At 38.4% G+C, this 14,039-nt stretch overlaps 2 protein-coding genes across 2 annotated transcripts; one reads left to right on the plus strand and one right to left on the minus strand.

The window, feature by feature from the left end:
* Positions 1-1,665: 1,665 nt before the first annotated feature.
* On the minus strand, positions 1,666-3,093 carry setd9 (SET domain containing 9). The gene has a single exon (XM_088335099.1). The coding sequence runs from the start codon at positions 2,558-2,560 to the stop codon at positions 1,739-1,741; it is 822 nt and encodes a 273-aa protein (XP_088191225.1). The 5' UTR covers positions 2,561-3,093; the 3' UTR covers positions 1,666-1,738.
* dcun1d1 (DCN1, defective in cullin neddylation 1, domain containing 1 (S. cerevisiae)) lies at positions 2,834-10,710 on the plus strand. Its single transcript, XM_088335110.1, has 7 exons — positions 2,834-2,904; positions 5,065-5,278; positions 5,567-5,735; positions 6,820-6,950; positions 7,021-7,103; positions 9,079-9,175; positions 10,139-10,710. The coding sequence occupies exons 1-7, from the start codon at positions 2,902-2,904 to the stop codon at positions 10,213-10,215; spliced, it is 774 nt and encodes a 257-aa protein (XP_088191236.1). The 5' UTR covers positions 2,834-2,901; the 3' UTR covers positions 10,216-10,710.
* Positions 10,711-14,039: the final 3,329 nt, after the last annotated feature.

Raw genomic sequence — 14,039 nt, forward strand, 5'->3', positions numbered from 1 at the left:
GGGGATGGGCACGCGGGGAGAAGTTCCGCTCTGACTGGCTTCCTCCAAATGGACGGCCTTGTAGCAGGAGGATTCGCTGTATTACTACACATAAATTAATTAGTCCGCGGCTTCTGTCTTCCAAATAACGCAAATCTTTCATAACTTTGAATAGACAGACCGACTGCTGCGCATTTTCTGAACAGTGAGAAATAGATCGAATATGTGATACAAAATCGTTTATGTGGTGACTGGCCTTACTGTCATCAGAATGTATCACCAAATAGGGGAGCAGATTTCTTAGGACGATATTATCGACGATTTTGCATCAAGGGAAGACAGAAAGCTCGGGGTTTTAGTTCGTGTTTTCTTTCCATTATACAACTACATTTTCTTGAGTGTTTTCAAATGTTTGTGATTGTGTAATTGTGTGATTTACTCTATAAAGATGTAAGTACATTTTATTATTTTATATTATTGTTCCCTTCACAATTTTCGATACATATTTACCATTTTTACATATGTAGTGTATTTGTATTTATTATTTAAGCATCTTTGATAAATATTTGTCAGTTTTATGTATATAGTGTGGTTTTATTTTTTAAAGCCTTTGTTTAATTGACAAATATATCCATCCGTTATTTGCACCGCTTCTCCTCAGTAGGGTCACGGGGGTGCTGGAGCACATCCCAGCTATCTTCGGGCAGTGGGCAGGGGACACACTGAACTGGTTGCCAGACAGTCGCAGGGCACACATAGACGGACAACTCACTCGTTTATTCACACCTAGGAACCATTTTGACTGGCCAATTAACCTGACATGCATGTTTTTGGAATGTGGGAGGAAACTGAAGTACCCGGAGGAAACCCACGCAAACACGGGGAGAACATGCCAACTCCACACAGGAAGGTTGACAAATATATATATATATGTATATATATATCTTTTATATGCGTTAAATATGTGTCTTGGAGATGTTTTGGTGGTGAAGTCAGTATTCCATCACCTGCTAAACACAATGAAGCATATCTTGGATAACAGTCTCCAGCAGATTACTGTATATATATATATATATATATATACATATATATATATATATATATATACACACATCCATTATCTGCACCGCTTATCATCAGTAAGGTCGCGGGGGTGCTGGAGCCCATCCCAGCAATCATCGGGCAGTGGGCAGGGACACCCTGAAAAGGTTGCCAGACAGTCGCAGGGCATTATATATATATATATATATATATATATATATATTATATATGTACTTTTTAGATACAAATTATCTGTTCGTGAGTTAGTACAGGGAAATACATACATTTCTCAAAGTGTAATTAATTATTTATATTTAAAGGATATTACATTTATTTTAATCATCCTGTAAATGTCTAAAATAACAACAATCACTATGGTATTATTATGTGTTTACATTGTAAAACCTTGTAAACTTTACAAGGTTTTAATTAATAGAAGTTAGGTCAACTACTAAAACATCATGTCAGTTAGAAATCAATTTTACTAGAAAATCAAATTGACTGATGATCTATTTTCAAAACCTGTCCGTGAGCTACTCAAGTATTCTTACCTCGTGCCCGAAGGCACTTCATTGGAGACCCCTAGTCCAAAATGTGGTAACAAACATTCCAAAGTGTGAGATTATCTGAATAATAAAATAGACATGGATGCAGAGCATTTTATTGAATGTTTCTCATGCTATGACTGATCCTAGGCCCATAACTCCATATGAAACCTCTAGTGCACAATAGTGTAGTAATTGGAAAAGAGCTCCTCGCCTACTGTAATGTCTCTCAGTGATATGAGGACCACACAGCGAAGAGGTCTCTGCGAGTGTGGGTTGTAGTTGACATTGGGAAGGAATCGTCGAAACCCAATGGGAAGCGTGTCTGGGACGTCATACTCCTGGTAACACACATTTGCCGGCTTGTCATTGGAACAGTTGTTTACATACTGACCAACTGCCAGTGGATTTTGTGGAGCGACCGTCATCCAGGTTGCATCGCTCGTCACAAAACGGCCAATTCGGTCCCTGCCACTGCAGGACTTGTAAACCATCTTGGAGATTCCTTTGTCATTTCCATCAATCAACACACCGTCTATGCATCTGAAGACAAATGGGTTTCTGATGGATTGGAGAAGAATAGGTTCATAAACCTGGTAGACGGTTCCAGGATACATTGCAACTGTTGCTCCTTTGGGGACCAAACCTCTGGTGACAAATACTCCAGTTCCTGCATGAAGAAGTGTGCTCGGCTTCCGGTCAATACTGAATCCAAATGATTGGAAAATGGCATCCTGTAGTCGTTGTTGGTTGGCAGTCACTGCCTGGCTATGGTGATTCCCGGTCTCCACACAAGTGGTCCTGCAAAGAACTCCAAAGAGTCGCAGGAGGTTCCGTGATACAACCTCGTCGGGGACCTGCTTGTCCTCGCTGCGCCCTTTAACGTGTCGCAGTGTTTTCTCATTTTTGGAAAGGTTGAGGACAATCCACGGTAAAAATCGGTGTCGGTATGACTTCCACTTAAGCCGAAATCGCTCCAGAACTTTTTTAAACATTCACAAATACGAGGAACAAACATTGAATGCAATGTATAAAGGAACAACTAGCCACAATGATAACACATGCGTTTCCGGCATTACGGCTTCACAATAATACCTACAATGGTTCTCGTAAGCCTAACCAAACCTTACTCCCCACTTTTTGACAAAATTCAAGATAACACTTATTATCATTAAAAATATAAAAATATATTTTTGCGTAAACATTTATTCCGGGGCATCGAATACATGTAACATTTAATTTGAAATTAACAACAAAAGGCCTTTTTGATTTCCGCAACAACTATACACGCTTTAGTCAGCTCGATGGGAGGAAAAGGAGCCAAGGAAAGGCAAATATGGCAAGAAATGTTACTGTTTACTTCGGTGTGCGGCTTTAAATGTCACTGTTACAGATAACATTTCCTGAATATTCTAGAAAAAAACGTAAATTTCTATAGCAGCCCAACCAGGTCAAGCTGGTGAGAAACTAGGCGAGTTAGCATGTGCTAATTAGCTGTCGGTAATGAGTCCAACTCGTCCGTTTAGCTAGCCAAGGTGCCGCGGAAGTGTGCCCTGTCGTGTTTATGATACGTTTACGTCCCCAGCAAATGGTAGCCTGTGCATAATCTCTTGTTCACTCTTGTGAAATATTATCTGACTGCCTGATAAATGTAACTCGCTACATTAAGGTTCAGCTAAGAGGTAAACAGTTTAACTGTTTTGTAAATGGTTAAATGAACTCCCATCATAACGAGTCAAATTGTTGGACTCATGCTCACATCAGTACCATAAAATCTCATGTCAGTTAATCCGATGATTTAAATCACACAATTTTGGATTAGGGATGTCAAACTCCTTTTAGCTTGGGTCCACACTGTACAAAAAAAGCACAATCTCATGGGGGCCAGACTTGTAAATGAATGGTATAAAATGTGTGCCTTATCTGGAGGGCTGGGGGTCTTTTTGAAGGCTCACAATTAAATTGTTATTCAGGTAGGTAAGATTTGATTTAAAATTTATTGTACAACAAGTTGTAATAGCTTGCTGTGTTTTATCACTAGTACTTTTGTTAAAAACAACAACAATTGAATTTGCTTCCGCTACATTTTATGCACCTCAGGCTCTTACAGACTGGAAAATGACAAAATTGCATGCAGTCACTCATTTAAATGATTGAGTTAATGTTTTGAAAATCTTTCTTTTTTTCTTCATTTTAATTGAAGGTTTTTATGAAAATGTTTACCTGAATATGGGATCTTCATGGTAGATCCAAGTGTCTGAAATAACATCTGCCCGGATGCCCGGGGCATGCATCTTTTACATCGGGCGTACAACTTACACAACGTCTCTGCCCGTGTGGCCGATAACTTTTTCAAGACAAAAAAAAAAAAAAAAAAAATCGTTTTTATTTTCTATTTTTTTTTTTTTTTTTTTTTCGAATCAAACGTTTGCCTTATTCCGATTTCGAAATCTTCGTTCGGTTTGGAAATTTCGGAATTTCGGTTAGTTTGGCAATTTGCATACTCTGCAGCCAATCAGAAGACATCGAATAAGTTCGTGCTTCTGGACTTTCCCGAGCATTATAAGGTCGTCCATTTGCACATCATTTTCCAAAGTAGACGCACAGAGAACACAAGAAAAATGGATAAGTGTTGAGGAATCAAGCCAAAACCTCAGCCCCAGAAGAAAGATTCAAAACAAAATTTATGACGCTACAAAACGTAAACTTACATTAAAAGCATCGTGGAAAGAGGATTTCACGTGGCTTGTAACAGACGACGCAACGTAAACATTGCATGAATGAAGATGAGTAAATACAGGTACATACTGATGGCAGATGGAAAACAGCAATTTCATATACATGCAATGAATGTTATAAGTAGATTTATAATAAACTTAATTTTAAAGTGTTGGTCTTTTGTATATTCTGATTATCAATCCTTAATACTTTGCAATAATGTTTTTTTTTTTTGTGTGATTAGTCATCTTATTGTGTTTCAAGTGGTGAAAAATGGGGCAGGCAACTTTTCAGAGTTGTCTGCCACGGTGTCCGGTAACTTTTTGTCACGAGTTTCAGACACTGGTGGATCTCATATTTATTTTAGACTGAGCTTAAGCTGCTTTAATCAAAAACACCCAGGTGCTTTCCTTTTCAGTTTGTATTAGTTTAAACATTGGTCCTTGACTTTTAGTTTTAAGAAAAATATCATCGGGATGTTTTTTTCTCAATGTTCGCCGGTAAATAATGATAGCTAAAGAAGCTAATGTGGGTTCTTTGGGATTGGCACCTGGATTTGGCAACATTCAGTGGACATATTTAAAACAATAAGTCATTGTTTTTCTCTTGTGCTTCTCACCATTGTCTCGCGAGCCACATAAAATGATGTGGCCGGCCATATTTGGTCCGCGGACCATGAGTTTGATACGTGTGTTTGAGATCATGTCACATATATTTTCATATTTCATATAAACCTGTGCTTTAGTCAAGATTTTGTTCACCCCCTTTTTCTTTCTTTCAGAACAAACTGAAGTCCTCACAGAAGGATAAAATTCGCCAGTTCATGATTTTCACGCAATCCAATGAGAAGACGGCACTCGTCTGTCTGTCACAACATGACTGGAAATTAGAGGTGGCCACAGACAAGTTTTTTCAGAATCCCGAACTGTATATTTCCAGTCTAAGAGGAGCTTTAGACAAGAAGAAGCTTGACCAACTGTACAACAGATATAGAGGTAAAACTCAAGATTATATATCACATCCTGTAAGATAATAATAATAATAGATTTCAAATCACCTTTCAGGTTGCTGTAAACAGAATATAAAACAGAAATAAAACCAGAAGAAAACAGACAGGCAATAATACAAAAAACTAGCAAAATACAGTATAAAAAAAGATTATTACAGAGTTTTACACTAAATCAGTCCCAGCATTAATCTCTCATTGTGAAGTTTTGGGGAATAATCTCCCAAAACTCATTGGGCCAATTTATGGCTGTTAACATTCCCATGTTTTGACTCAGATCCTCACGATGACAGCAAAATTGGCATAGACGGAATCCAACAGTTCTGTGACGACCTCGGCTTAGACCCTGCCAGTATAAGTGTTCTCCTTATTGCTTGGAAGTTTAAGGCTGCAACACAGTGCGAGTTTTCCAAAAAAGAGTTCTTGGATGGCATGACCGAACAAGGGTAAGAAATTATTGCAGATATCTTTTGTGGTTTTGTTTTCCTTCCATGATGTTGCATGTAACTTAGAATCTTGACCTATCCATCTTTTAAACCCAGGGTTCATACTTGTGCTTTAAATACTTGAAAAAATTTTTAATGTTTTGATTTCAAAGGTTGACAAGTGATTGAATTTTGGGTGAAGTGCCTGTAAACGCTTCAAATTGTTGTCATGTTTCACAACAAGTTGCTTAAAAATGACGCCGATACTGCTTTCTGGTGACCTTGCTTTGCCATTGTATTTCTTCCTCGTGATTAACGGCAGCTAGTATTAGTTTTTGTGGCAATGTCCCATGAAGCAGCATTGGTTCTACAGCTTGCACCCAAGAGGATGGGTGCATGTTACACTTCAACAGGGCACTATGAAGTGTTATTGCAGGGATCATGTATCAATTATGGGCCTTTCAAAAAATTAAGTCAGTGTTTCCCAGTATTAAATTGTATGGGGAAGAACTTCCAGCAACTGAAAATGCAAGCAACATATTACCGTCATTTTGACACAACACCAAAAATATATTTTCAATCTACTTAAGGTCTAAAAACCATGTCTGGATAAATGCACACGCATGACTGAAATCCGCACATGTGAATCACAGATATGGTTGTGGAAAATACATGATTCACACTAGATTTCTTTTTTCTATAGAGAATTTGAAAAATTTGCTTTGAAAGTCTTTAAAAAGTGCTTGAATTTGGCCATGAAAAAGGTGTGTGCACCCAGCAACCGCATATCCAATGTTTTTCATCTTTCAAAGAAAAGAAAATACAACGGTGATAAACTCCTCAATAAGCTGCATATTTTTGTGCTATTATTTTAAACTTTAGCTCGAAAGTAAAAGCACATATACGCTGGGTAATAACTGCAATTGCAAAGGGAGGTCACCAGAGAGCAGTGTCGTGAAAAGTGGACACAATGATTAAGTTCTCAACTTTCTACAAATTGTAAGCCTTAGTTGGACTCTAGGGCTTCCTGCCTTCTTATGACATTGTACAACGAGTATGTTTAGTATGTGAAATGATATGCATCAACCCCATTGTGTTTCTTCAGGTGTGACAGTATAGACAAGCTAAAAGCTCAATTACCCAAGATGGAACAAGAGTTGAAAGACCAAGGAAGATTTAAAGACTTTTATCAGTTTACATTTAATTTTGCAAAGAATCCTGGACAGAAAGGTTTAGGTAATGAAGCATGACACTTGTTCAAATCATGACATTTTCCCAAAATGTTTCTCTTTTTCTTTTCTTTTAGATTTAGAAATGGCTATTGCATATTGGAATTTAGTACTGGATGGAAGATTCAAGTTCCTTGACCTATGGAAAACATTTTTAGTTGTAAGTTCTCTAAAGTTTCTTCAGAGATGGAGTGCAAATTCAAAAAGTCATACTATCATTCACTAATTGTATTGTCATATTGTCTGTCTGCATGTGTTCAAAATCAGATTTTCTTCTTTGCTGATAACAAAAATACTTCTAATATACAAGAGAAAAAACAGGAGGGTGAAATCAAATTCGAAATAAACAATATAAGTAAAATTAAAAAATATACAAGTAATCAAGAATTCAGTTGTACAAGAAAAAAATGAAAGTAATACTTAGATCAGTGTTTTTCAACCCTTTTTGAACCAGGGTACGCTTTTATTTATGAAAAAGTTCCGAGGGACACCATCCATCGAAAATGTTTGAAAATGAAATGGGGAGTCATGCACGTTAGACAGCGGTCTGGCGGGGAAAGATGAGGAGCAAAAGACCGACAAGATCGATTCCAATTGCCCGAGTTGATATCGGACAGATGGTGTCGATACCAGACAGGACGGGACAGACAGACAGGATAGATAATGAAACGGGATACTGAAAATAAACAGGACGAACAAGACAGGAACAAAAACTGGAGAGAATAATAAACGGGACAAAAATAGACGGTAATGAAACTGGAAACCGATATTAAACGGGACAAAAATAAACGGGAACAATACCGGACTGGAAATACCAACAGGAAAACAGGACCGAGTCAGAACCCACGTCTTGCGGCGCAGAGGTTTGTTGACAGACTGACAAAGAAAGAGAGCGCACTGAGCTTAAAAAGACGGAAAGCCAATCTGTTAATGAGCTGCAGCTGGCGCTACACGGGCAAGGCCAATTGGGCACCATGGCAACTGTGACAAAAACGAATAAAATAATACTTTAAAGTGAAAAAGAATGATGTGCTTTATTTTTTTTAATTTTTTTACAATGCCTTTTGTAAACCGCTTTGTTAAACAAATTAAGTTATTAAATGTACTGTGCTACCTCAGATTATTAGTAATTAAAAAGTATATAAAAATCTACTGACACCTACTGATATGGATGACTATTACAGTTCCTAGCAAAAATACTGAGTTTTTGGAAAGATAAAATTGGGCAAATTCCAGCGGCACACTCGACAAGGTCTCACGGCACACTAGTGTGCCCCGGCACACTGGTTGAAAAACACTGACTTAGATGGTAACGAGGAGAACGTTGAATTCATGAACACACAGGAACAGGGCAAGACAGAAGGAAATAAAATAATGAAGCGTTATTATTTTTAATATTTTGTTGTGTAGTTTGTGTTTCAGGGATTCTGTGTTGCTTGATTTTAAAGTTTTTTAATATAAAACTTTTAAATGTGTTAAAAGTTCGCTGTAGGGTAAAAAAATAAGAGCTAGTATATTATAGTACTATAATAAATTTGTATTCATTGATTTCATGCATAATGATACATTACTTTTGGTAATATATCGGTTAAAGCAACAACAAAAATTGGAGTTGATACGGAGCTGGCTTTTTGCAGTTAGATGATCAAAATGGGCCAGTTGTCTAAAAATAGCCTGCATTTTTATCACTTTTAACTTACGCGTTACAGTAGCATACCCGCAACTTATACGTTTTCCCCATATTTCACAACTGTTTTGATCGTTCCAAATTGTTGTACGTCATATCACAATTTTGTACAGGAAAAAACACATTTTTTATTAAAAACTACATGGTCTCTCTTGCTGTTAGTAAATAGGTGCTGCGTTATGTTTGTAAAGTTTATTATCACCTAATAATGGGAATTGCAATCATTAATGAAGGGGACAGTTGGCTGAGGTTGACAGAAATGCAATCACCTGTAAACCGTTAAAGAAGAACCAGCGTCCTGTTATAGCAGCAATCACAAAACACATTTTGTAAGTTGTTTATGAAACTGAAATATTTGGAGTTATTAACAGACTCAATCTTGAAAGCATGAAAAATGAGGGCTCTTCTCACCAATGGCCTGAACTTGACTCCGTATTTTATATTGCAGGAGCACCACAAAAGATCAATACCTAAGGACACCTGGAACCTGCTGCTAGACTTTAGCACTATGATTACAGATGATATGTCCAATTATGACGAGGAAGGTTCGTACTGCTTTTGCAAAGTGTAGTGAAAATGTGTCCGCTCTTTGCATGCATTAGGTTTGAAAATTAATGTCTTTTACGATTTAATTTTGCATCGTGCTGATAGTCGAAAGCCACCTGTGACCACATTTGGAACTCAAAGCTCTCAGATCACTTTTCCTTTGAAAGAAAATTAAATGCTATACGCAAATTCCATTTTTTTGCAGTTTACTTGAAGCATTGTAAAAAACAAGAAAAGCAAACAATAATAACACATTATTTTTTAATGTATTGGACATAGTGCTGCTTTTTTGATGTGGGCACTTTGGCCTGCCTGTAACACATAAAGACTTTGTGTACATTTTTGGGTCAGTACGATCCACCATACACACTGCAGTTGTGAACCAGAATTCAAAACTTAATATTTAAAAAATACTGCATAAATAATAGTAAATAACATTGCAACAGGGCAGCACGGCGGCGCAATGGTTAGCACGTGTGCAGCACAGTTCTAAGGTTTTGTGAACCTCCTGTGTGGTTTCAAATCCAGCTATCGGACTTCCTGTGCGGAGTTTGTATGTTCTCCCCGTGCTTGCGTGGGTTTCCTTCGGGCACTCCGGTTTCCTCCCACTTTCCAAAGACATGCATTTTAGGTGGATTGGCCGGTCCAAATTGTCCCTAGGTGTGAATGAGCGAGTTGTCTGTCCCTGTGTGCCCTGCGATTGGCTGGCAACCAGTTCAGGGTGTCCCTTGCCCACTGCCCGATGATTGCTGGGATGGGCTCCACCACCCCCGCGCCCCGAATGAGGATAAGCGGTGCAGCTAATGAGATGAGAACATTGCAACAACGTGACAGAGGTTACTATGGAGTAACTCATTTTGCTGCAATTCTTTTTTAAAGAGAGGACACATTTTGCCTGATTTAATTTGATTTTGCTCAGATCCATCCAGGCCTCACCACAGGAATGTTTTTTGTTCCATCAGGAGCATGGCCTGTACTCATTGATGACTTTGTGGAGTTTGCACGACCACATATTGGGAGCAAAAGTACTGCAGTGTGAGTTCCTCTCAACAGCCCGTGCAAACGAGAGACAGGAACAGGTGGCCCATGCTGAGCTGACAACTACGTTGCCTTTTGAATCCTCAGGACTGAAATATTTTACACAGCAGAGACTCTATATATAAATGCGTGTTTGTGTATGTGCAGTGCATTTATAAACAGAATGCTTATTGTTTTTTTTCTGGTCAACTTGTGGTGGTTCGGGTGCTTTTAACTACAGTATTGGGATTTTTGGAAGTGCTGAAGCCAAGCAAGAAAAGGCACCATTTAAATTGTTGGATGTGTTTGGTGTCCGCTCTGATGTTAACACACACACTTTTGACTGTCATGTACATTCATTAATAATGATTTTTAAAATGACTTCTGTGTGTCATCCCCATATTTGTTTTTACGATGCCGCTGTGATTATTCTGAAGACAAATAATAATCACAGTTTTTACAACGCCAATGCTATTTCTTTGACTATAAAATAAATGTTACGTTTTGATTTCTTCGATTTTCTGCAATTATGTATTTCAAAGCTGTTTGGGATTTTTTTTTCTGATGTTAGGCTCATGAGGGAGGTTGAAAGGTGGTCACACTTTGATGTCTTGCATAGGGCGTATTTAAATGGGATGGTTTGTAGTCTTAAATGTATGCTGTCCTAAACATCGGTTTCACTTGTGCAAAAATATCCAGTTAATTGTTGCTACTCTGCGAAAATATATCTTCAGTCCCTCTAAACCTTCACCTCAAACAAGGAAAATTCTGATCAGAGATTCACCCAAGCAGCAATGCTCACCATAGAGATGTACAGCTGAATTGGGAGAGTCTGTCCATTTAACAACAATCTGCCGCTCACTCCCAAAAAAATCTAGCCTTTAGATAGATAGATAGATAGATAGATAGATACTTTGTTCATCCCCGAAGGGAAATTCACATTTCCAGCAGCATCCCTGAGCTGAGAACAATCGAGAACAATCGAAAATAACACGGGAGCTGCTGGAGTGGCTGCCATTCGTGACGGCGCCGGAAGAAAAGATTCAATTTGAATCATGTACAGTGGAAAGAAGAAAGCAATTAAAAAAAAAATATCCATAATAAGCATCGTTTAAAGTTCGCTTCTAGCCACCTGGGAGACACATCGGACGTGGAAGAAGCTGCTCTGGTCAGATTAAACCAACCGTCTTGGCCACAATGAAAAAACAACATGTTTGGTGTGAAAGCACAGAGGTCATCACCCTGAACACACCATCTCCTGTCAAACATGGTGACATCATTGTGGCTTGGGCCTGCTTTACATGGACAGAGATGTTGAATGGAAGACTATTTGGGATGAAAAGCTGAGATTTCTAAAGCCAAATTTACAATGGAATGGTTCACAAATACGCACATCCAGGTCTTAGATTGGCCAAGTTAAAGTCCAGACTTGACTCCAATTGAGGTGAAGGCTGCTCTTGACAAATGCTCTCCATCCAACCTCACTTAGCCTAAGGTGTTTTTCAAGGTAGAATGGGCAGAAAAGTAGGTATTTACGTGTGCCAAACTGATAGACATCCCAAGCAACTTGCAGCTGTAATTGCAGCAAAAGGTGGACAATAACCAAAATTTCAGGTAATGCATTGCAAATCAAAATACTGTATAAAACACAGTGTACAATAGTCAGGTCATGTTTATTTTTATAGCCCTTAAAAAGAGTGTTTGGGCACGACAGAAAAAAAACTATATATATATATATAAAGTCATGAAATTGGACCTTCCTGTGTGGAGTTTGCATGTTCTCTGCCTGGGTTTCCTCCCACATTCCCAAAACATGCATGTTAGGTTAATTGGCCGGTCCGAATTGTCCATAGGTGTAAATGAGCGAGCGAGTTGCCTGTCTCTGTGCACCCTGCTACTGGCTGGCAACCAGTTCAGGTTGTCCCCTGCCCACTGCCCAAACACAGCTTGGATGGGCTCCAGCACCCCCGCAACCCTACGAGGATAAGCAGCGCGGATAATGGATGGATAATATATGTATATAATTTTTTTTTATGTGATCAATTCAGCATTTCATTTATTAAGTAATTTTCCTTCACTTTACAAAATGGCTCTTTGAAAATATGTTTTGTAATTTTCATAATCCAATTATGAGTACTTTAGGACAAATTCTCAGACTAATTCTGCTGATTTTCATAGTTGCTGCCACAATAAAATTCAAAAAGTAATTCTGCTTGGAACCTATCAGAAACACAGCTGAGGTGCCCTTGGACCTGTTCTGAAAATAACTCACCAGTGCTGGGTCATTGAGATTTTCTAGTACTGCAAAATGATTTTTTTTTTCAAGTTGGTTGACTAAGCGCATTTAACCCTTTTTCAACAATTAACCCAGTAATTACATGCAGGTAGGTGTCTTGCACGGCTGATGCCGCTTATCAGTGTGAGTGTGTATGTGTGATTGTGTAAGTATAAAGCACATTTTATGGTGCTTTGAGATGTCTTCAGTGACTTGCAAAGGGCTGTATAAATGCAGTCCATTTACAATTTTACAATATTTTAGGTGGTCAATGGAAGAAAAGCATCCTTTATGACACATCGTTATGCTATACTTTGCTATTCTGAAATGTAAGAGATCAAGAGCAAATGTTTCATGTTTTTAGAGGTTTTTTTTATTTTTTGTTTTGCTTTCACTTTTTTTGTTTGTTGGTGTGAAAAAAAAAACAGGAAGCTTGGCCAAATTATAGGATTATTGTAAATTTTAAACGCATTAGCTACAAATATTGAACATTACAGAGACCCTTACTGTTTAGTATTACCTCTCTTCAAAGAGTCTTATCACCTTGTCAACTACTCAACTATTTGCCTGAGGATAACTGCTGCATTGTCACGTTTGTTTTACTCTGGTCTGTTTGATGTTCCTCGGTTGAGGATGGTGTCCCTTTGATGTGCCAAACTCCACTCCCAACAACTTTGTGACTGAATTGTTTGTAATAAAAAAGAGGCACTGCTGAGGTTTTGGTCGGATGACAATCAGGCCGAGAACTGAACCCATCTCCTCATGAGAAATATATCAATGTCTCTTGTCTCTTATTGTGTGTTTTATTCAGAGATGTAAGGTAATAGACCTAACACTAAATAAAACCAAGTGGTGTATCAGTCCATTTTGTCGGTTTAATTGTTTTATGGGACTCCTTAACACTGAAATATGGAAGGATTAAACTAGATCTCAATATTACAATCACCCAAAAAAATTTTAACATTTCACCAGGAATGTGTAGATTTTAGGTTGATCGTGTTCTACAAAAGAAATCATATCTTCTGGAAATGTTCTATTTTCTATGTTCACAAGTCAATATGTTGGCCTGGAGAAGGATGAGCGCCAGGAGGCTATACTTTCCCAAGAGACACCATAGGAAATGATACCCCTACGACCCTAGCGGTTAAGGGATCCAACCAACCGATCCAGACACCCATCCAACCACCCACCCAACCAAACACCCATCCAACCCAACCCAAACCAAACCAACCAACCCAACCCAACCCAACCCAACCCAAACCAACCAAACCAACCAAACCAACCAACCAACCAACCAACCAACCAACCAACATATAGTGAATAAAATACTTTGCCCACCGCTGAATCAGACTTTCCCTTTCCTCCCAACAATGTCACAGTTGCTAGGTGACAAGTTGTAGTACTGTTAAACTTGGTGGCACTTCTGCCATGACGTATCATAAAGATCCCCTCAACTTCTGCCATGATGTATCATAAAGAGCCCCTCAAGTTCTCCTTTCAAATGATGCATCGCCCTGTGGTGACATCATCAAAGGGACTGTAATCACGGCTCACAATGTTGTAAACTCTGA

The sequence above is a fragment of the Urocampus carinirostris genome, chromosome 1, assembly GCF_059441175.1.
Source record: "Urocampus carinirostris isolate Australia breed hairy pipefish chromosome 1, RoL_Ucar_1.0, whole genome shotgun sequence".
Lineage (NCBI taxonomy): Eukaryota > Metazoa > Chordata > Actinopteri > Syngnathiformes > Syngnathidae > Urocampus > Urocampus carinirostris.

Excerpts from the sequence above, each read along its gene's own strand:
- setd9 (XM_088335099.1), bottom strand. The coding sequence starts at position 2,560 with ATGTTTAAAAAAGTTCTGGAGCGATTTCGGCTTAAGTGGAAGTCATAC.
- dcun1d1 (XM_088335110.1), top strand. Across the intron at positions 5,279-5,566 it reads ACTGTACAACAGATATAGAG|ATCCTCACGATGACAGCAAA; the intron begins GTAAAACTCAAG and ends GTTTTGACTCAG. Across the intron at positions 6,951-7,020 it reads TCCTGGACAGAAAGGTTTAG|ATTTAGAAATGGCTATTGCA; the intron begins GTAATGAAGCAT and ends CTTTTCTTTTAG.